Source organism: Pseudoliparis swirei, chromosome 13 (genome assembly GCF_029220125.1).
Source record: "Pseudoliparis swirei isolate HS2019 ecotype Mariana Trench chromosome 13, NWPU_hadal_v1, whole genome shotgun sequence".
Lineage (NCBI taxonomy): Eukaryota > Metazoa > Chordata > Actinopteri > Perciformes > Liparidae > Pseudoliparis > Pseudoliparis swirei.
Window position 1 is genome coordinate 3,448,514 of NC_079400.1, and position 23,218 is coordinate 3,471,731.

A 23,218-nucleotide genomic window follows, 5' to 3' on the forward strand; every position below is an offset into this window, starting at 1 on the left:
CATGCAGGCTCCCAATCCATTGTGCTGGCGAATCAAAGCACCCCCGGGAATCCCTTTACGCCGTCTTGTGGGAGCCTCGAGCGAGCGCGGAGAATACCTGTGCATCGTGTCAGAGGCTCTTGGCCCGATAGAGAGGCACGAATCTGGCGGGTGGGCGAGACAATGGCAGAAGTGAATCAAATCCGTAATCCCCTTCTTCGTTTGGGGCGAGCAGGGAACTGGGGAGCCAATGTTTGTTTGTGTGTGTGTGCGTGTGTGTTATTGAACTCAATATCCTGTGCAGCTACTCACCACCAGACCTAATATCTACCGAACATAAATAGTTCAAATTCGAGGCTTGCCTTCTTCCTCTTTGTAAGTCAGCTGGGTAAAACCAAGCTCGCCTCCTCGCTTCTCCTCTTCCATCTTCCACCAAACAACACGTCGTCTCAAAGGTGCAACCAGCTGCAGCCACCTGAGTTGTGTAAAGTAGTTCTGAAACTGGGCACTTCGCAGATGATGGAAAACAGGCTTCCGGACGCGCGTGAATTAAGTTATCAACATTTAATGGCAGGAAGTGTAGAACAAACATTCAAGGCGCTCTTCCTCGGCTCCCGGCGCCTCCGATACCTGTAGAAGAGACCCGATTTCTCTAATCCACGGAGTTTCATACTCAATCTCACCGGCCCCGGTCAAAACGTCACTTCCGGTCAAGTCGCTAAACAAGTATTTTCACAATAAGAGTCCTGTCTTGTTATTGTCCTCATTAAAGTCACTTTCACAATAAAAGTTCCTTGTTTTTGTAAGTCACTTGACGGAATTCAACCGGCCTCGTCGATCTATAATACTAACTAACATTCACTCTCATGCAATATACATTAATTCTTGCCATTTACATTTGCATAGAGTAAACATTACCCCTATGCTTCATAATACATTAATAACAATATCAATATTCTCCCTAATATTTTCTATTATAATATCTTTCTATATGTATTAATTTAAAACATAAGACCTCTGCAGATGTTATCAAAATAAACTATTACAACCTAACAGTTGCATGCCCGTAACTACCCCTCGACTTAGAGGCCGCTATATTACAGCCTTCCTACACCTCCCTGCATCCAATTAAAGACCCCGCCCCTTCCCCACTGTGAACCAATATGCAAGACCACGGCACCTTCTCGCCATCTCATCTCCGAGGCCGAGTTCACAGCAGTGGAGCTGGAGGAGCCGACAGGGAGCCTCTTTGTCCTTTTCGCCCCTGGGCTTTTCGCGACAGTCTCGCTACACCTTTGTAAGGATGCGTGTGTGACGGAGCGGCGCTGCCGAGTGGCTGCCTTGCGGCCAGTCGATACCAAGACAAAGCGTGAGAGGCGATGATGATTTGTGACTGTGAGGAGCGCAGAGATCGATTTCAGAAGAAGAAGAAAAAAGGTTAAGAGAGAAAAGCGTGCGTGGCAGATGAAACTTTTATCTCCCCAGTGTATAATTTGGGTGTAAGGCTGAAGATGTTAAGATTATACTTTACTTGTAAAACAAGCCTGGAAACACAAACCTGCTCATACACACATACACTACCGTTCAAAAGTTTGGGGTCATCCAGACAATTTCGTGTCTTCCATGAAAACTCACTTTTATTTATCAAATGATGAAAATTGAATAGAAAATATAGTCAAGACATTGACAAGGTTAGAAATAATGATTAATATTTGAAGTATTAATTTTGTTCTTCAAACTTCAAGCTCAAAGGAAGGCCAGTTGTATAGCTTATATCACCAGCATAACTGTTTTCAGCTGTGCTAACATAATTGCACGGGTTTTCTAATCAGACATTAGTCTTCTAAGGCGATTAGCAAACACAATGTACCATTAGAACACTGATAGTTGATGGAAATGGGCCTCTCTACACCTATGACGTTTCCACTTAGAATAGTCATTTACCACATTAACAATGTATAGTGTGTATTTTTGATTAATGTCATCTTTATTGAAAAAACAGTGCTTTTCTTTGAAAAATAAAGACATTTCTAAGTGACCCCAAACTTTTGAACGGTAGTGTATACTTGAATGAATTTAATTTCACTGGAGCTCCTCCCACTTGCAGTTGCTGATAGCGTGTGCGTGTATGCCTGCATGTTATTGAATGAATCGGCTTTAAAATGCAGGATAATCCTCGAACCCCAGGTAATCACGGGTAAACTTTATTACTTTGTATCAACAGAGGCTACACAATTGGCGTCATCCCTCTCTCAAATCCTCCAGGGTACACTTATCTCTTGCGGTGGCTGCAGGATTGTGGCCGAGACACAGCTCATTTGTGGGGAACAGGTGCAGTGGCAGTACAATGCAATTTGTATCCAGCGTTGTGATATCATCCTTTTTTTCTCCCACCCTCCCGATAGAAGATGTTGAGGATGAGTTCATGACACAACGATAGTCCTGATTAAGATTTCTTAAACATGGTTTATCCAGTACTTTCAAGAAAAGAAAAAGAAAGCAAGCTGTAAGAGCCACAAGTGGGTTTTTAGTAAATTGAAGTTTCAGAATTGTTTATAATTTAATATTCAGAATTATGCTCACGGTGTAGGAACTATAGGTGAAATATATTGAAAGATGTTTATGTTAATGACTGACGCTCGAGTCAGGTGATTTCATGACATCATGACGGCATTTAGACAAGAGAGCAGATTTTTTTTTATTACCGTATGACCGTGTGATCGTTTTGAACGTTTATTCTTTTGTGTACTTTGTCAGCGTTTTTTGCTGCTCAAAATAAAATCTGAAGACACGTTGTTTGAGAAAGGCAACCGCTGAATGGACCCTGCACTGGTAACGCCTTGCTTTCCAGTAAATCCTTATATTTTCATGTCAAGCAAGGCTGCATTTACGATCATATCATATGAAGAAGACACCAAAAATGTATGTTTATTATGTTTTTTGTGCAGGTTGCGACAGGTTAATTTTAAACCTTCAGGACTCAACACATTGCTTTGTTTTAGGAGGTCGTAAGAAGAGAACGGGCCTTAACCCTCCTGTTACCTTTCGGGTCAATTTGACCCCATTCAATGTTTAATGTCGGTGTTCCTTGGGGTCAATTTGACCCCAGGCTGTTTTTCACTGTGTCAAACATATAAGAAATATCAACTTTTTTATATATTTAAAGGGATATTTAGGTAGTCAACAAACAAACATAAAGTACCTCACACTTAAATTTGGGAAACAATATTAATTCTAATAATTTTCTGGAGGTTTTAATTGCTGGGGTCAAATTGACCCCGAGGGTAAAATATGTTAGTAAATGTGAAGGTAACAGGAGGGTTAAACTATTCTGGATACATCACAAGCAGCAGCGAGAGCAGTAAGTGCAATAGTTTTGTAACATAATGCTGTTATCTGGCATGTTTCTACTGTCGTTACTCATTTTCAAAGGCTTATATCTTCAGCTATAAAAGATGCATGTCCCTAAAACAAAGTTTTCCGATCATCTGAAAAACCTTTTGTAAAAAAAGAAAATCAATCCACTTCAATTATTAACTTCAAGCCTGCTATATTTTTAAAAGAGAAATCTTTTCCAAAGAATAATTTTGTGTTGAAGTGCTTTCAGTCTCTGTACACTGCGGGAAATATAGTTTCTAAATTCTAATGTATCCAACACAAATGCATGTACAGCATACTATACTGCAGAGTCTGCTATGCTATAAACTATGTGCATAAAAAGGCATATACACATATCACATTGGCCTTCTGAGGCTTATTGTCTTATACATTTTGAATGAATGCAAACGTACCATAACTGTGTTTGTAATCTGCTGAACATTATTGGGCAACACTATACAACTCAGTTTATCTCAAAGAGCAACATAACATCTCCTGACCTGGACGGGCACAGACATGGACGCCTGCCTATCGAAGAGCAAATCGATCGCACTGTGAAAACTGGCTGCAATGAGGGAGGAAGAAACATGCTTTGTGACACTTGTGACCCCATTAATGGACTCTCAGTGGGCCTGGTGGTATCAAACAGAAGGCAATATAAGTTAAGTTTTCTCTCTTGACTCTTGGTGCAGAGGAGCCAAGCCACTTCATAAAAGCGTGTGGATTTGTAAAGCCGCAGCCTCATGGGAAAGGCTCCGGGTCACCAATTTCTCTTCCTTGTACCTCTGACTTTTGCTTTATTTTGCAACTACTCTACACAGCCGTCATGGGGGATTCAAAGACTCCTGGGGAATTGTTTTTCGTGAAGAAGAGGTAATTGCAGGCGTTTTTTCCTTTTTAGCGAGACTAAAGCAAATCAAGATTAAAGACGTGAATAAAAGATACAGGAAGTTTTATGCACAGTTTTTAATCCTTAAATATAAATGGTGGCTCTGGACCAATGTGGGCCAATAAAGAAGCCCAGTGTCCAGTAACTTAATCCTGTTTTATGTGCTCTAATAATGTCCACATTCAGATTAAAAATGGAAATCTCCACATTATGACAGTATTAATAAACGTATCACCACGTGTTATGAAAAAGGAAATGGAAATATTAAGCTAAATGTAGATGATACAGCAACTGAAACATCGGTTCTTCTGAAATACATGCAGTAACACTACCTGCGAGACTTCATACATCAGCCATATCGTCATGTTATCTGGTCCGAGACGTATCATCAAATTACTTCAGCATTTTCACTTTACTTGAAATACAATATTTGTGGTATTTTCTGCCTTCATTATTGAAAAGAAACATAGTGAGAAGAAACAAGGGGAGAGAGAGATGTTCATGGTTGCCACCTTCACCCCTTTAAGGCTTAAGGTGCATTCACACCAAAAGCGATGCCATTCGCGTCTATCGCAGCCACACGCGTCTGTACGTTGACTTTTCATGGGATTCGGTCGCGCGGAAAAATCGCATCGCTTTTGGTGTGAACGCACCTTTAGGGCCCTGTGCTACAAGAGTTAATGTGAGGCGGATCTCACTTGGTTTGTATTCATCTCCTTGACTGATACAGGACAGTCAGAGATTTGCTCATGTTGGAATTTGTTTTCACGCCGCAGATCAATTCACTGGTATCGGAGGGTATGAAATAGAAAAGAGAGCGTACTTGGGTCTGACAAGAGAGCATCTGTCTTGGGTACAAACTGGTCACAGCGTAGCCCATGGTAGCCCTCCTTACACCTGCGAGAGAGAGAGAGAGGGAGAGAAAAAAAAGAGATAGAGAGCAAGATTAGAAGTAAGACAAATCAAGCAAAAAGGACTCGAGTACAGCATGAACTATATCAGCGGAAGAATTCCAGATAAGGAAAGTTAAGAAGAGGAAACCTGGAACGAAGACTGAATGGATTGTAAAAAAAGTCGAGTGCTCATCGAGGACCGAGGTGGCACGGGGAGATACACCGAAACTGTCGAGAGGGGTGGGGTGAGCAGAAAGAGAGAGGGAGGGGAAGATAGTTGAGCAGGCCGAAGCAGCGTCTGCAGCCTCACTGATAGCACATGACTGACAGGAATGCCAGGTCCCAGTGGAAGAAACGGGGAACTGGGATGGAGAGCACTTGGCGTGATGCAGACAACTCAAGATCTACAGTGCCATAGTTAGAACGCTCATATAAACAACGTCCTGGCACAGTCCAGATATTTTGCTTCTACGTCAAATAAATATCTCTCCACTGTTGACGCCTGCAGATCCCTCAGCAGCTGTCAGAGATATATAGCTCGAGAAATTATGACATTTTGAAGTTTGGCTGGGTATGCTGCAATATCTCAGTAATACCCTCATCGTTCTACATTATTATTGGTTATGCATCATTCAAGATTTTTAACCAATCCTGTGCAAAATAAAGAATAACAAATGAAACTAGAACGGGCACTCGGTAGAGCGCATACCTTCGCATATCACAAGAACGGGCATTGAATTATGAACATTTTGGCATTAGTTGCATGCCAATTGGATAAAAATTGACCACGCTATGTTAAAAAGAAGATTTTGACCGTTTCATGACATTGACCTTGACCTTTGACCCGATCGATCGCAAAATCGAATTAAATGGTCCCCGGATAATAACCAATCATCCCACCAAATTTCATGCGATTCGGTTTAATACTTTTTGAGTTATGCGAATAACAATAACACGCATACACATAAATAAATGAATACACGCCGATCAAAACATAACCTTCTCCGCATTTTCAATGCGAAGGTAAAAAAACACTTGTTCTGGTTTTATTTTCACAAAAACGTGTAAAGTTCCGCCTACAAATCAGGTGAGAGATAAAAAGTTTGACGTTGTCCATCTGCACTCAGTACGAGTTTGGAACAATTCTCTATAGCTTTTGCCTCAAAGAGGACTTATAGGCATTTTTCACGTCCATCTTCAGTCGGAGCACATTGAGTGGGCGGATCCTTCCCATGCGCCTTCACGGCTTACGGGAGACAATTGGGGGATTTGCTTTGATGTGTCTAGTTCAACATACACTTGCACTCGAGTGAGCGATATGTCAAAGTTGTCAATATTTTCTCTATTTGGTCGATGACATATTGTTGGTAAACTGTTGGGATTTGCGCTCGCGCTTTATCCGTCAATATCTGTCCGCCACGTATCCACCGGTGTCACCGCTCTCATGTGCGGTCTAATGTCCCGGATGAGCGACCGCAGGCGGAAGTCGACCATTCGCTCGCTCGGCTCAATCCGATAGCTTGAAGAGAAATAAAAAACAACAATGCAAACAGCCGAGTTCTTTAAAACCAACCGAGCAGCATAAGCTGTCGGTTAAATTGGATAAGAGAGAAAACGGTGGAAGATTTTAGCTTTTATTTTAGCTTTTATTTGTGCAATGTGTCTCAGCTCAGAATGTGCAGCGTCTTATACTTCCAATTTCCTCTATAATGCAGAATGGAACTTCACAAATTAATGAAAATGAATAGGATACAGTATCCGGTCCTCTCATTTTGTGCTGATTCAAAGCTGATCGTGGTGCTAATGCACCTGCATCTGGCTGTTCAGATGTTGCACCTGTTTTTTGTGATTTCATGCCTCCAAAGGAACATAGTGGAACATTAGTTCCACTATGTTCGCCGGGATGTTTTTCTGTCTGTCTTTTCGTACTGGAGAGATAATGGTGGGATTTTTTGAGCTTTTCTGCTGAAAACAGAAGCCTTGCTGCTTCTGGAAATGACAGAATACGAGTGCGCATAGAGTTAATTAGCGACTGTGGGTCAGAGGTTAGCAGGTCCGTCTTTCAATCATGGGGTCGGCGTTTCAATCCCCGCCCTAGTTGATGTGTCCTTGAGCAAGACACGTAACCCTGGATTGCTCCATGTAACGGTGTATGAATGAAACATGATTTTAAGTTGTTTTGGATAAAAGCTTCAGCTGAAATGAAAATGTAATGTTAATCAAACCAATAAAGTTGGCTGCCGGAAACCCAAATCAGTGAGTTAAAAGAGATTGTAATTCTTAATACAGCTGAGTGGATCTGCAGAGTCGTTCTTCATTAAAAGTGAACCTTTCCCCTTCCATCACATACAGCCGTGTGTTCCATTGCAATTATAAAAAATACTGATTATAGCCACACAAAATATTTTAAATCACAGCTTTGCTATAAAGTAGTTTTGAAAAGCTTTGGAAGTCTCAGTACAACTCATAGGGAACAGCGCTGCTGTCGGGCTGCAGGGCATGGTCGTTGAAACAGTCAATTTGTATTATGTGGCAGTAAAAACTCTAACTGCAACATTAAAGTGCAACTCATTACTGTTCAACTGATGTGTGAAATATACCCTTAACAAAACTCAAATTCTTCTTTTCATTTGTGAAATAAAAAAACTTCCATCGTTATCCGCTCAGGCAAGAAAAGGAGGGGGATAAAGAACTTGATTCTTTCCTGTTATTGTCTCTCCCACAGACAGACTTCTACCTTTTAATCAAACTGAAAAGAAGGACAACGCAAAGTCCCTGGGAAGTTGTTCCTTCACGCCATACAAACAAATAAATGATAACATGTTATGTTGTCCTCTAGAGCAGCACACATTGCTACTAATAGAGCAATAATAACTTTGTGTGACAACTGCAGTTTTATGGTGATATTTTTGGAAATGTTCCTTCGTGGTAGATATGATGACCAAACTAATTTGAGGATTCAATCAAGTTATGTAGATGATACTGTAGTTAATTTGTTTCATACATATTAACCAGCTTCTGTTCACTATATTTGTGAGCTGGGGCTTGTTTTATTAATCAATTGCATAATACAGTATAGTGCATCAAAAAATGTCTTTGCTGAATCGCATGAGTTGAATTATGATGGTCCCTTTACGTAATGCACTAAATATGCATCTTACACAATCAGACAAGACAACGAAAGCGAAAAGGATATAAGTGAACAATTATGAAAGAGAATATGCCTTTAAAAATCATCATTAATTACAGTGGATATACACCATTAAATCAGCCCAGGCATTGTACATGGAATATGCAAAATCACAACGCACCGATCCAAATGACTCATGGAAAAATATCAGAATAATTACCAAATCAAAACTGCTTTTCTATGGGAGTAATTATTACAATGCCACAGTGGAATTTAAAAATATTAGAATCCCAGGACACACAAAGTTCATCTTTTATCAGAAAAGTTGTCCCATCCATATCACAGGAAACCTTGCTGATGCTGATATTTTCTGCGTTGCCAGATACAAACTTTTGGGCATCTCTTTGTTTGCAGTTAAAAAACAGATTACTTGATTTGGTATTAAACTCAAGCACTGTCCCCTTTCTGTCAAGGCGCCAGTCACAGTCAAACAGCCAATCATGTACCGTACAAATTCAACAGATTTCAAGGGTAGAGCGTCCCTCCCCTGCCGTTACCTGGCTCTATCCTTTATCACCTTCTATCCCTGAGACGCCTCATTAGTATTCTGAATCACGAACCCAAAGGCAGAATGCCTGTCTGGCTATCTGTTTACTTCTGGGCCGGCTTTATGTTTGTCTACGTCTCCAACTCTCCCCATCTTCCATCGTTGTGGCATCGGGAAACAAGCTCGGCCGTCCCTCAGTGAGACGCAAACAATGCCTTGTAAATGTGTTTGTGTGAACATGGCGTGGAATGGATGATAAACAATGTGTGATAATGACGCTCCTCGAGTATGCGTTTGGGACGTATATCTTCCAGAGCTTGTATTTATGTGTGTGCGCCTCTGTTTGTTGCAAAAGGGGGTCATATCACAATGAGAACCCAGATGTGTGTGTCGCTCCGGCTACCTGAGACAGCTTTCTCAAGTGTGCGTATGTGCGTGTGTGTGTGTGTGTGTGTGTTTGTATCCTGCAGCCGCTGTGTGGATGAGCAGCAGCTATAGAGTCGGAGCATGTTTCCCCCCCCACTGCTCCGGAGCTGAGACTACCCAGCTGCCTTTAACACATGTTCAAGTCACGGAGAAACACGCCTCTGAGTCTGGAGGATGACGGAGGGGTGGGGACCGCTGCCTCAGAACTAATCACCTGTTAATTAGCGTGAAGACAAATTGAGGATAGTTTGAGTGCAAGGGCGAGGGGAAAGAGGTTCAAGGAGGGGGGACGGAATGGGAATGTGATCGTGTCAACTCAACTCTTCATTAAATCCCTGTTGCCCATGCATATTAACTTCCACATGTCGTCTACAAACAGTCCATATGAACGACAGTTTCTCTGTGCAGTGTTGAGTGCATACGGACTCCACTCAGGCTTTTACGTTCAATGGCATCTGGTGACAATGGGAAATTGTGCACAGCCTATAGTGAAAATATGTTTTTTTTTGGCAAAATGCTTATGTTTTTGTATGGATGAGCAAGGAAGATATACCGTGTTACTGTTAGTGAATTTTAAAGTTAGGCATATTTTATCACCTTTGGACAGAGCCAGGCAGACCAGCTACTTCATGTGTTTCCAGCCTTTATGCTAAGCTTAGATAACCAGCTCCTGGACATGAGAGTCCTCGGCAAGAAAGCAAATAAACCTTATTTGCTGAAGGGTTCATCATCCATTCTGGCTGAAAAGCTGTGGGTCAAAGTTCATTCTTGACCTTAGAAATTGTATTAAAAAAGTTTCTGCATCTGATGATGGAGAGCAAGTGATTCAAAACTCAAGAATAGTTGCGATATGGACCGTGTGTTAAAACGTTATTCTCATTTGAGTAATCACATAAATGATCCATCCAAAGGCATCTAACACTGAGATAATAATATTCAAATAAAATTGTAGAAATACACTTGGTTTTCTCTTTATGTTGTTAATGTAAACCTTTGAAGAACACATGTTAAGAAAATGAACATCCATGTACGGTTTGTAGCTTTACATATTAAATATTATCATTTACATATGTAAAAAAACTGTAGTTTTTAATGGTGAAAATCAATCATTCTGATTGAAGCAAATGGTTTTCTTTGAAGTCATGTAGCGGTGTATAAAATCCCATCTTTAATCAGAAGACTTGGCCTCTGGTAGAGTTCAACATGATGGTTACAGGCTCAAAGCCTCACACTCAATATGAACATCTTGATTTATATGAAATATATATGATTGGCTTTATGACTAAAGCTTGCTCTCCCTGAACTGCAGGACATGATAATCAGCTTGTTAGCACTGTTTGCCAAAATGAAATGAATAACTTATTTTTGCATATAACGACTCAATATATAAGACAAAAACCTAAGAGGAGACACCGCATAACTTCAATTTAGCACTTCATGTTATCTACGCATAATGAGAAGGAAGTTAACGGAAGGAATCTACAAATAATCTGAATCAGATAAGGTTGGACTGAATCCATTTTCTCTTAATTACCTGATTCTTATTCTTGGAAATGACTTTCTTCAGTCTCTTTATCAAAGGCAATCATTATTTGGCAGCAGGGCTTCTTGTCACAGTCAATAGGCAAATTTATCACTCTGCACCACGTCTTTTGACTCACTGCCACTTCTCAAATTGCACACTAACTGGTGCAGTTGGTGTTGATAAGTATTACTGAATTGGGCGTGACCCTTAATTTCCATAAATTGACCTACAAGTGCTGCATAATAAAATCAACATTTGCATATGCATGGTCTGCACAGATGCAATACGCTATTATGTTAATTGCTAAATATTGAAATAAATTATTTAAAGTCATCTCACTGTGTGCGGATGATGACTACTGTGTAGGGATGAGAATTGATAAGATTTTAACGATTCCGATACCTTATCGATTCGATTCCTTACCGATTCTCTTATCGATTCTTTTGGGCAAGGGGTGAAAAAAAGAGCACAAACGGGTTTATTCATTTTAATTTTCTTTAATATAAACACACACACACAGTATGTATTACATTTACACATTTTTATTTTTTTAAAACAAAAACATTATAATGAACTTAAAACTACAATAAAAAAAAAAAAAAAAAAAATAAAATAAATAAAATGTTTTAAGAATAATTTAAATCCTCCTTTTTCCTTTTTTTTTTTTTTTTATTTGAATAAAAACTGAAAATGAATGAAATACCAAAAAATAAAAATAAAATAACATGCAACCAACAATAAACAATTTCATAAAGAAAAATAAAGCAGAAAAATATTCTCCGGGAGGATACGCGGACTCTCAGGATCTCCAGCCGGAGAACTGTCTATTGTCTGGAGGAACGGAATGGAGGGGAGGATGGGATGAATATGAGGAAAAAAGACGTGAGCTGAGACAGACGAGACCAGACAGCCGACCAGCCTCTGACCCGCCTCTGAACTGAAAATGGGATGACCTCAATGGAGATTTATGATATAGTGAAATATTATTTATTTAACAAAAAAACAAATACAATAAAATCAATGGCTTGCTGACAAATCTGAAAAATTTGAGGAAGAAGGGAGGCAAACACTACCTCCTCGCCTCAAACACTGAGCAATGTCACAATGTTAGCGCGGCTAGCAAGATTATATGTAAATAAAAATAAGTAAAAATCGATTAATAATGAATTAAATAAAATCGATTAACGCGAACGTTTAAATTTGAAAACGAATAATTAATAATAATACAATCAAACATACGATCAAACATTTTCAACTCAACTTTTAATCCAAACGTGAAGTGATCGATAATGGGAGACCAATGCCGGAGCTCAAATGAATGCTTCAAAAAAAGCAATGTAAAAGGAAGGACAGAAAATAAAATTAGTTGTGAAAAGGGTTGCCACACAAACTGAGTGTTTTGACGTGCAGTGAGAGAGAGTGGAGACTTGCTTGAAGCGCTGGACAGAAAGAGATGAGCTGGAGGAACATTTGCATCCACGCTGTGTTCAAATGTTTTCATCTTTGTATTTCCATTGTGTGTTTTGTTTTGTTATCATTTTTGTTGTTTTTTGTTTGATTTTAGAGCGTTGTTGTTGTCGGTTTTTGTCGTGAGCCAAAGTTCGTGTGCCTGCTGCTTGCACTTTGCTGCGGTTTGCCAGAAACTATAAAAGTTCCGCAAAGTTAAGCGCCAAAAAAGGTAATAACGCGCGTTACCACACGCCACAGAGAACACCAAACATAAACAAAAACAATCAAGGAACTCTTCGACAGAACCGGTTGCCGGTGAACCGGTTACTACTGTGGTATTTTAATTTGCTCCTTTTTGAGATATAGCCTCTGCTGTAGAATGAGATACCAACCTATTATATCAAGTGCACGACTACAGCATAGGAGGAAGATGAGGGTCGGCAGTTGATTTAAGACGCACTCGCTTTTCACCGCAGCCTAATTTTTACCACTGGGAAGATCGGAATGAATAACTAAAATCCATTTATTATGAGCAGAGAAGAAGTACACCTCCGAGCGATCGAATTCATTTTTTAATAAGAAATACGCATATATACATATCACACCCGTTACACACACACACACACACACACACAGTCGTGTACACAAACACACGCGTTTCACTCTCAATATCAAAGCCTAATCAGTGGTTGACACTTCTCTCATTGTTATTGATGGGGTACGAGGGAAGAATAGCTATGAGTTGGCTGCAATCTGCCCAGATTGTTCTCTGGTTAAATAAAACAAACATGGTACAAGGCCAACTTTCTCACAATAAAGACAGCCTTGTACTTTCATCGCATAAGCCATACACTACCGTTCAAAAGTTTGGGATCACTTAGAAATGACTTTATTTTTCAAAGAAAAGCACTGTTTTTTCAATAAAGATAACATTAAATTAATCAGAAATACACTCTATACATTGTTAATGTGGTAAATGACTATTCTAGGTGGAGACGTCTGGTTTCTAATGAAATATCTCCATAGGTGTATAGAGGCCCATTTCCATCAACTATCACTCCAGTGTTCTAATGGTACATTGTGTTTGCTCATCGCCTTAGAAGACTAATGTCTGATTAGAAAACCCGTGCAATTATGTTAGCACAGCTGAAAACAGTTATGCTGGTGATATAAGTTATACAACTGGCCTTCCTTTGAGCTTGAAGTTTGAAGAACAAAATTAATACTTCAAATATTAAGCATTATTTCTAACCTTGTCAATGTCTTGACTATATTTTATATTCATTTGATAAATAAAAGTGTGATTTTTCATGGAAGACACGAAATTGTCTGGGTGATCCCAAACTTTTGAACGGTAGTGTACATATCTCTATTCGTGTTCTGCAGCAGTGCAGCAGGGAAGATACGCTGGACATGATTTATACCTCAGCGGATTTGATGGATGTCTATTCCTCCGTGTGAGCTGTTTACATACAAGAGCGATATGCCGCCGCCAGGATGTGCCCGTGTTGTAAACTTTAAATGAATCTCCGAGAAGAGGCCCGAAAGAAGTAAAGCTAGGAGGACGGCTGTCACCGAGCCACTTCTCCTTCCGTCAAAAAAACGGAGAATTTGTGGATTTTGAACATGATCGCGGTTAAATAATTGTCATCATAAATTTGGGCAGACCTAATTACTTTGATGACAAAACAGAGCGCTTATAAAGCTAGTTCATTTTCTGGGGACATGAAAAGTTTGACGTGTGATATATCGTGCCATAATGCTGTGATTAAAATCTAGTGTCAGTCAAGCAACCGTTTGTCTCCGATGCTGCATCCCAACTCTACGAGAGTTAAGTGCAGCTTCATTAGGCTCCTGACTAATGAGCCGCTTTACTGTTAGAGTAAATGCATTGTTAATAAAGTTTAGTAAGGTTATACTGTCCTCATTCCTTTTTTTTTAAGGTTCCCCTGCTTTCTGGATCTTCTCCTGAAGACTAATTGCTGGGAGGAAATGTGTTTATTGTATATTGCATTTTCTTGAGCCGTCGTCTGCTATAATTGCTGCTGCAATGTCCCCATTGCGCTGCAGGGATCATTACAATTTCATCAGCTAAGACGGTAAACAAGGCTGCTGCAGCCATTTCATTCATCAAGATAACACACACACACACACACACTTACGACACCTCACTATCAAATGCCATCTGAATCCAACTAGCAGAATGAGATATGTCAACGGGCACAAACAGTGCAACACAGAGCACACGCTGTTCTGGTCTGGCGTGGCCGATCTCGGATTGGAACGCTCCAAGTCGTCATTGAGCTCCTGGAGGATGAAGACGTCCCGGCTTGGTTTTTATTCTCGCACGTGAGCGGGGCTGAATGTGAACGCGGGAGCTGGCAGTGTGTCACGCTAAGGAGCACACTGCATCACGGCGGCGCTCCCGAGCTGCGAGTCAGTAACAGGTGCTGTTTCAAAGGGCCTGAGATAACAGGGGGGGGGGGAGGAGGAAAGGGCGAGGGGAGACGGACACAGTGAAAGAGAGAGAGGGGGGGGGGGGGGCTGCGGCTGAAGGGGATGTATTCATCTCTCTCTCTCTCTCTCTATATGTACAGGACTGTCTCAGAAAATTAGAATATTGTGATAAAGTTCTTTATTTTCTGTAATGCAATTAAAAAAACAAAAATGTCATGCATTCTGGATTCATTACAAATCAACTGAAATATTGCAAGCCTTTTATTCTTTTAATATTGCTGATTATGGCTTACAGCTTAAGAAAACTCTAAAATCCTATCTCATAAAATTTATCACAATATTCTAATTTTCTGAGACAGTCCTGTATGTGTGTGCACACAATTGCAAAACAATATAATGTCAGACGGGGGGGAAACACTATTCCGTTTTGAAGGACGCACATATTTTAAGCGAACCTCTTGAAAAATAAGGATGAATTTCAACAGCAGTACGTTTAGGTAAAATATTCATAATATTTGCCCTTTCGACCCCGTATAATACGAGACGTCTGCGTTGTGTATCTATTGACCTTCCACGCTTCCCACCTCGTGATTCATAATTTAAAAAAAAAGAAGTGCATTGCTTGAATATTTCCAGACAAATCTAACACGGCAAAGAGAGGGGAAGGTACCGTTATCATCACTCAGCTGTGTTTGTGGTGATGATGATCATTTGGTGACTTACTAAACATGATCCATTAATGTGGGTCTGAGTGATGGGTAACATGACATTACATATCAATTTAGCTGACGCTTTTATCTAAAGCCACTGACAAGAAGTGCATTCAACCACGAGTACAAACAAGAATCAACAAAGTGACATTTCCTCAAGCAAGCTAAACGACAACAATGTGCCAGTCAAGAGCCACTGTTGGTACCATGTTTCTGTTGATGTCATATGAGCCATGCCCCGTGCCCATGAGTAAAATCTTCAGGTGCTACAATAAATATAGGAGCTCCACCTGATAACCGCTTCTCCTGAGGTAAAACTACATTTGGTGTTTTGAGGGGTAGAAATGAAGGCCGGAGTTGGTTTCTGATTTAGTTTTCTACAATTATAAATAAATCTTCCATGCTCCATGGGCACGCGAAAGAGACTAAAAGAAGACAAGCTGAGTTGTAAATAAAAACAACACATTTCTCCATAAGGCGGTTTCACCAGGGAGCTTTACCTCAAACTGAAATGTGAAGGATCAATCCCTCTCGTTCTCTACTCGTCATGGTGTGCTGCGGACTGAAATTCGGAGAATTCGAGCTCAATCGATGCCGATACCGACTTATAACTTCACGTTAAGTTGCTTTTAGCTGCAATTATTCAACTCAAAGCCACTATGTTTCTGTGTGTTGATCTAATGATGACTTGTTTGAGGCTAAAGTGCATCTAACAGAGTGGGTATTAGCACTTCTTGTTAATATTGTAACGTTTCTAAGCTGATGAGAGAGATAACTGCCTGAACAATTTGACTGAGATCCTCCTGACAATCATGAAGCTTATGAGATCCATCAAAACAATATCGTCCTGAATCACCAGAGATGTTTCTTTATTATTCATGAGACCTCTCCTCCTTTCTCAAGCAACTGCCAGACGACATAAACTGTTGGCTGCCTCCACTATGATGCAGTACATTAAGCATTTAGAAAGGGGGGGGGGGGGGGGGTTGAACTGCACCTTGAGAGAACATAATGTGATTATCAAACAGTAATTAAGAGAGATGGCAAGAGAGTGGAGGAAGAAAAACAGAAGTCCCTGCTCGTCAACGAGGTGTGTAAAAGCTTATCTTCTTTGATATCATCGACATGCCCCGTAGGGACCGGAGCCAATGAAAACGTAATTAAGTTCAACTGTGTTGTTTGTAACCCTAAATAGAAAATACAGTCCGAACACAAGTCATTACTTGGGAGTGATTTAGCTTCATTGTTATCTGCAAACGGCCTGTTTGACTTCACGTTACTAAATTGCCAAGAATTGTTGCGGCAGATGACATCGCCACAGCTGGAGTGAGACTGACCTGAATAATTCACCCTCCTACTCGTAGTGAGTAAGTGAAGATGCATGTAACATCATGGCCCTGTCCTAACGCATCGTATGCATGGAGATCCTCACCGAGTTATTTAGATATCTTGCATCTTACATGGAGGAAACATGACTAGAGTGCATTTTAATCTTGACTGGATTTAAACGGTGTTATCGAGCTGAAATATAACTACAATTTACATGCTTTTTAATATTTACACTACCGTTCAAAAGTTTGGGGTCACCCAGACAATTTCGTGTCTTCCATGAAAACTCACACTTTTATTTATCAAATGAATTGAACATGTCATAGAACATATAGTCAAGACATTGACAAGGTTAGAAATAATGATTAATATTTGAAGTATTAATTTAGTTCTTCAAACTTCAAGCTCAAAGGAAGGCCAGTTGTATAGCTTATATCACCAGCATAACTGTTTTCAGCTGTGCTAATATAATTGCACAAGGGTTTTCTAATCAGATATTAGTCTTCTAAGGCGATTAGCAAACACAATGTACCATTAGAACACTGGAGTGATCGTTGATGGAAATGGGCCTCTATACACCTCTGGAGATATTTCATTAGAAACCAGACGTTTCCACCTAGAATAGTCATTTACCACATTAACAATGTATAGAGTGTATTTTTGATTAATTTAATGTTATCTTTATTGAAAAAAACAGTGCTTTTCTTTGAAAAATAAAGACATTTCTAAGTGACCCCAAACTTTTGAACGGTAGTGTATATGGAGCATATCTTCTGAAAAGCACCTCGATATGACAACGACTTATATGTATAAATATGAAAACATTCCAGAAAGTAAGTTCAATAAAGTAAAAGACACTTGTCCTGCGCATAAGCATGAAATGGTGCTCATTGTTTGCTGATGAAATCTGCAATGCCTTTCATCAATCTCTGCTTCCCCACACTTTCTTAGGATATGAAAAGTAATGGTGCCACCGAGAAGAAATTCAAATTACCTTTACCTCAACAAGTGCTTCAGTTTGTAAATGAGTGCATCATTAAATGCAGACGCCTCTTGAATATCACAGGGTTTGCTGCAGACTGGCAGTTTAGTCGTATAGGTGAAGACATTGCTATCAACACATGATTATACTGTAATTATAGGAAAAGAGGCTTTGGGGAAGCGAAACCAAGAGCTTTTTATTTTATTTTTTACAGTAAACTTGAATAACACTTGATTCACAGGAGCAACCTTTCTGGAAACACTGTCATTATCGGTCTCCTCCGGCATGGCACACTATTAGAGTTTACCTTTGCTCAGACTCAGTGACCCATGGCAGACTCATAAATCGTGTCCCCTCTATAAGGAGTGCTGCCTCTCCTTGTTTATTGTCTGTGTACATTAAAGTTTTCTGCATTATGGTCGGAACAAACAAAAGAAATGAGAAACTGTGATGGCCATTTCTTACGATATTACCAAACAACTTAACAATTAAATCAAGGAATTAGTCATTTTTATCACAATGTGGCAAATGTAAAGTCACATATAAAATAAGCACATGATACATGAGACATAAACTTTCATTTCTTTACACTTTAAGGAGAGCATGATAATTGATGGAACCACCTCGCTCTCCTAATTAAGATTAATGATTATAGTAAGTGTTGTACATACTATTATTATTATTATGTTATTATTATTTTATTTATTATTTTATATTTATTTTATTGATGCTCTGATGTGCACCGCTGCTGTGATTTTTGAAATGTCCCCACTGTGGGACAAATAAAGGAATATCATATAATATCATCATATCATATTAATATTTATATTTGTAAATAACTTTCAAAAATCTAGGATTATTAAGTGCGTTAACAATCTTTAACAATCGACATCTATACGAGCTCATCGACCGCTTCATAGCTTTCCTGTTGGTGGAAAATAACTTCTCCACATCTATGTGGACACGAATAGTTGCATTTTCAGTCAATAGCAAAACAACAGTGATTTGCAAACAGTTCTGCATTAAATGATTATTACATTACAAATGAATTGAAAACACCGATACTGTGAATGCCCTCAAGAGCTGCAAGTAAATACTCCCATCATGCACGCAGGATTATGTTGTGGTTTTCTCCACAAACATCAATGGTATTAGTTAAGCCCATTTCCCCGCTTCTCACTTTGCCCTACATAGTACCAATCTGCCTCTGGTTCTGGTATCGGGGGGATCACTCTGCTCTGTGATGCATAGCAGAGTGCAAAAGCCATAATGCCACGCGGCTCCAGGTGTTTCCGCCGATCTGCATTCATATCAGGAGCTCGCCAAAGTTGGATGAATTTTCTGTCTGCCAATAGCTGAGCTGTGGCTCCTTTCCCCCCCCAGGCCCACCCACGACTGAGTAGCTTTAAAATTCATCTTTTCTGTAAAGAAAAAAAAGAGGACGCCGATGCCTTTTGTGCCCGGTGTGTTGGATGCTGCGAACATCTGCCTCCGCAACCTCAAACACGTCTGCCACATTCAGCACGATTGAGTTCAAATTTTTACAAATTCTAACAAGAACGGGCACTCGGTAGAGCGCATACCTTCGCATATCACAAGATTGGGCATTGAATTATGAATATTTTGGCATTAGTTGCATGCCAATTGGATAGAAATTGACCGCGCTATGGTAAAAAGAAGATTTTGACCTTTTCATGACCTTGACCTTTGACCCGATTGATGCCAAAATCTAATCAAATGGTCCCCGGATAATAACCAATCATCCCACCAAATTTCATGCGATTCGGTTTAATACTTTTTGTGTTATGCGAATAACACGCATACAAATAAATAAATACACGGCGATCAAAACATAACCTTCCGCATTTTCAATGCGACGGTAATGACCTCCAAAGGACCGATACACGCGCACTCTCAAAAGCACATACCGGCAAACACAAGCAAACCCAGTACCCTCAAACACACAGCGAGGGTACAGCACCGTCTAGACGGGACTTTGTCTGTTGACGAACGGCCTTGAAGCCAAACCCTCTGGGTACGCCACAGTGTCAGCTGTGAAAGATGGATTAGACTCCTCTATAACTACTCTCACACTGAGGCACGGTGTCATAAGATGAGTGTGTGCACGTCGTAAAGTAACCGGCTTCACATGTGTCGAGTGTGGTGTGTGTGCGGCCTACAAGTGCGAGAGGTTTAGAGCCGTGTGCTCGGATAGAGACGACTGGAGCAGCTTACGCTGCCGCCGAGCAGAACCCAAACAAGCGTCTGGGGGAAAGAAAAGATTGCTCCCATTGTGATCAATCTGACTGCCTCAGCCAACCAGCTCTAAATAGATGGTCACATATCTGTACCCTGCAGGCTGCGACGCAATACACTGTCAAACACAATGAATGACATCTTATCCCAGCTTAAACTCAAATTGTGCTCATTGTTCCCGGTTTCTTTTTAATACAATACCTCCCAGTATAATAGCGGCTGATTGCATCCTAAATATGTGTGTGGGTGTCAGTAAAGACCGCACTGTGTTGTATTAGACGTGCATTGTGTTAGTTTGGGTATTACACCTGTTCTTGGGAAAGTTCAAATCGAAGGGTGAGCAAGAAAAACACCGTCAAACTCAGAATGGTTGTTGTAAGCATGTAGCGAGAGCTGTGTTGGTCTCAAAGTGAGGGTCTTCGGGGGCGTCGTAGAAGCCGTGAGGGCCTTAGCAACGAGATTATTACAGACAGTTTCAGGATGGCCACACGAATAAGAAAAACAAGAAAAAGCTGAGTGTTGTACTTGTTAACCTTTAAGTATCCACGGTGTTTTTTAAATGATAGCAACAGAGAGTTCTGATTGTTTTACCTTCACATTTACTAACATATTTAACCCTCGGGGTCAATTTGACCCCAGCAATTAAAACCTCCAGAAAATTATTAGAATTAATATTGTTTCCCAAGTTTAAGTGTGAGGTACTTTATGTTTGTTTGTTGACTACCTAAATAGCCCTTTAAATATATAAAAAAGTTGATATTTCTTATATGTTTGACACAGTGAAAAACAGCCTGGGGTCAAATTGACCCCAAAGAACACCGACATTAAATATTGAATGGGGTCAAATTGACCCTAAAGGTAACAGGAGGGTTAATATCTGAATAACAGATTATTTTAAGTTCATGCCAGATTTAAAACCTCCAATTAATGAACAGCACAATGTGTTATACTGCAGTAGTAGCACTGTGCATGCTACACAAGAAACAAAGGAGCGCTGCATACTCACAATTTCCCAATTTGAATATGCTAACCATGTTGTAGCGACAATCTGGATCTAATTATACACATTTTAAGTTTTCGGAAGAGTGGCTGTGATACTGCACTCGTGACCAAATTTACCATACAAAGATATCTGCATAATTCCCCTGCACACCTCATTTTGCTTTCCAGAACATCATGTTCTGAGCTGTTTCAGCATCTTACATCCTATTTGTTGTACGAGTTCATCCGAAAAAAAGTTTAGAGCTATATTATCAACAGATATGCAGTCAAATGGTTAATATTACCCAGACGATACGCAGATCAATGCTTCGTCATAGCACAAATCTGAGCCCTGACAGGCAGCTGGAAAAAAAAACAAATATAGGCCTGAGGCAGTGAGAAAACAAAATCCCCCCCTAAAAGATTTAAGGAATGGATTTCACATTTAAAAATGAAAAATGAGACTGCAGTATAAACTTATAGCCGCGATGCTAATTGGAAGAGAATTGAGCTCGAGAAATAACCCCACAGTCTCACGGCAGATGTCAACCCTATAGATTTTCAGTGTGATCTATATATACTATACACTCTGTAAATACACCAATATTTTATGATTTACCTATCGGTGAGTTTTTCATGGTAGTAAGGGCTGTTTTTTAACTCACGGACAGCTATGAGTTGGTATCGATTACATTCTAATTCAGTTACCCTGGTTTCACTATTATTGCCAGCAGGAGCTGAGATGAACTGCCTTTCTCTACAAATGGAGCTCAAGCTCAGAAATAGATGACCTCTGTGGATTTAATTACCCTTGACTCCTTGGTCAGTGTGGTCTGTGTGAGCTGCTGGACTATATATTGACATTAATTCGTGGACAGGGTGGAGAAATGCTATATTTAACCGTCAAAACTGTCTCTATTGACATTTAGCACATGTTTCAGGAATGTCAAAATCTCCAAGGAGTGTGACATTACTGCAAAGAGATCAAAATGATACTCCTCTCATTTATTTCCCTGCCCAAAAAGCACTAACACACATTATGTATCCGCCTGAGGTGAACAGAGCTCTGACTATGCAGTCGTCAAGAGGATACGCTTCCGTGTTTAGCCGTCGGTGGAGTCCACTACATCTGTCCGTGTCACACTTTGGAATCACGCGCTAAAAGGATGAACGCGAGAAGTATGGGCAGAAGAAATCGAGAAGAAGGGTGGGCGAGTCTCGGGAATTATGAGACGGAAACAGTCAACGTGGAGCGCGTCAACGTCAGTCAAGCTGCATCCCCAATGATGGTGGCTAATGAGATGTTCCCATGCTCAACACATTATGCTGAACATGTTGCAACTCAACCCAGCTGACATGTACCGATAGCATTGTCAGCCGAGTCAGCTGTGCCGACTGCCACCGCGGCTCGAGAGTCTAATTACGGTTAATGTGACAGATGTATGTCCTTTTCTACAAACAGTGACAGGTACTTAGGGGGAGGAAAGTCGGCCATAATTACGAATGGATGGAACAAGAAATGAAAGAGCTCAATGCTTAAATGCAACACAAATCAGGTTATAAATAACAGTCAAGAAATTACAAGAAATGTAAAAATATTGCGTCGACACAATTATTTTCACATTTACACTACCGTTTGGGGTCACCCAGACAATTTTGTGTCTTCCATGAAAAATCACACTTTTATTTATCAAATGAATATAAAATGTAGTCAAGACATTGACAAGGTTAGAAATAATGATTAATATTTGAAGTATTCATTTTGTTCTTCAAACTTCAAGCTCAAAGGAAGGCCAGTTGTATAGCTTATATTACCAGCATAACTGTTTTCAGCTGTGCTAACATAATTGCACAAGGGTTTTCTAATCAGACATTAGTCTTCTAAGGCGATTAGCAAACACAATGTACCATGAGAACACTGGAGTGATAGTTGATGGAAATGGGCCTCTATACACCTATGGAGATATTTCATTAGAAACCAGACGTTTCCACCTAGAATAGTCATTTACCACATTAACAATGTATAGAGTGTATTTTTGATTAATGTTATCTTTATTGAAAAAACAGTGCTTTTCTTTGAAAAATAAAGACATTTCTAAGTGACCCCAAACTTTTGAACGGTAGTGTACCTATTTTTCTTTTCCAATTAAGTCATGATCCCTGTAACCACTGGTGCTCCAGTTACTACGTGTGATCGACATCTTTTCCACAAGAGCCATTGAATGCATTTATGTCCAGTCGCACGTAGAAAATAGTATTTAGTGGTAGTGGTGGGGTACGCCATTCT

General features: G+C 40.0%; 1 protein-coding gene across 1 annotated transcript in view; it reads right to left on the reverse strand.

Annotated features, from left to right (window-relative positions):
• The window catches only part of nrg3b (neuregulin 3b), a 203,053-nt gene that overhangs the window by 26,469 nt on the left and 153,366 nt on the right, over positions 1–23,218 (reverse strand). The window contains exon 3 of the mRNA XM_056430675.1: positions 5,070–5,143. Coding sequence (XP_056286650.1) covers positions 5,070–5,143 — 74 coding nt within the window. The remainder of the gene's footprint in view (positions 1–5,069; positions 5,144–23,218) is intronic.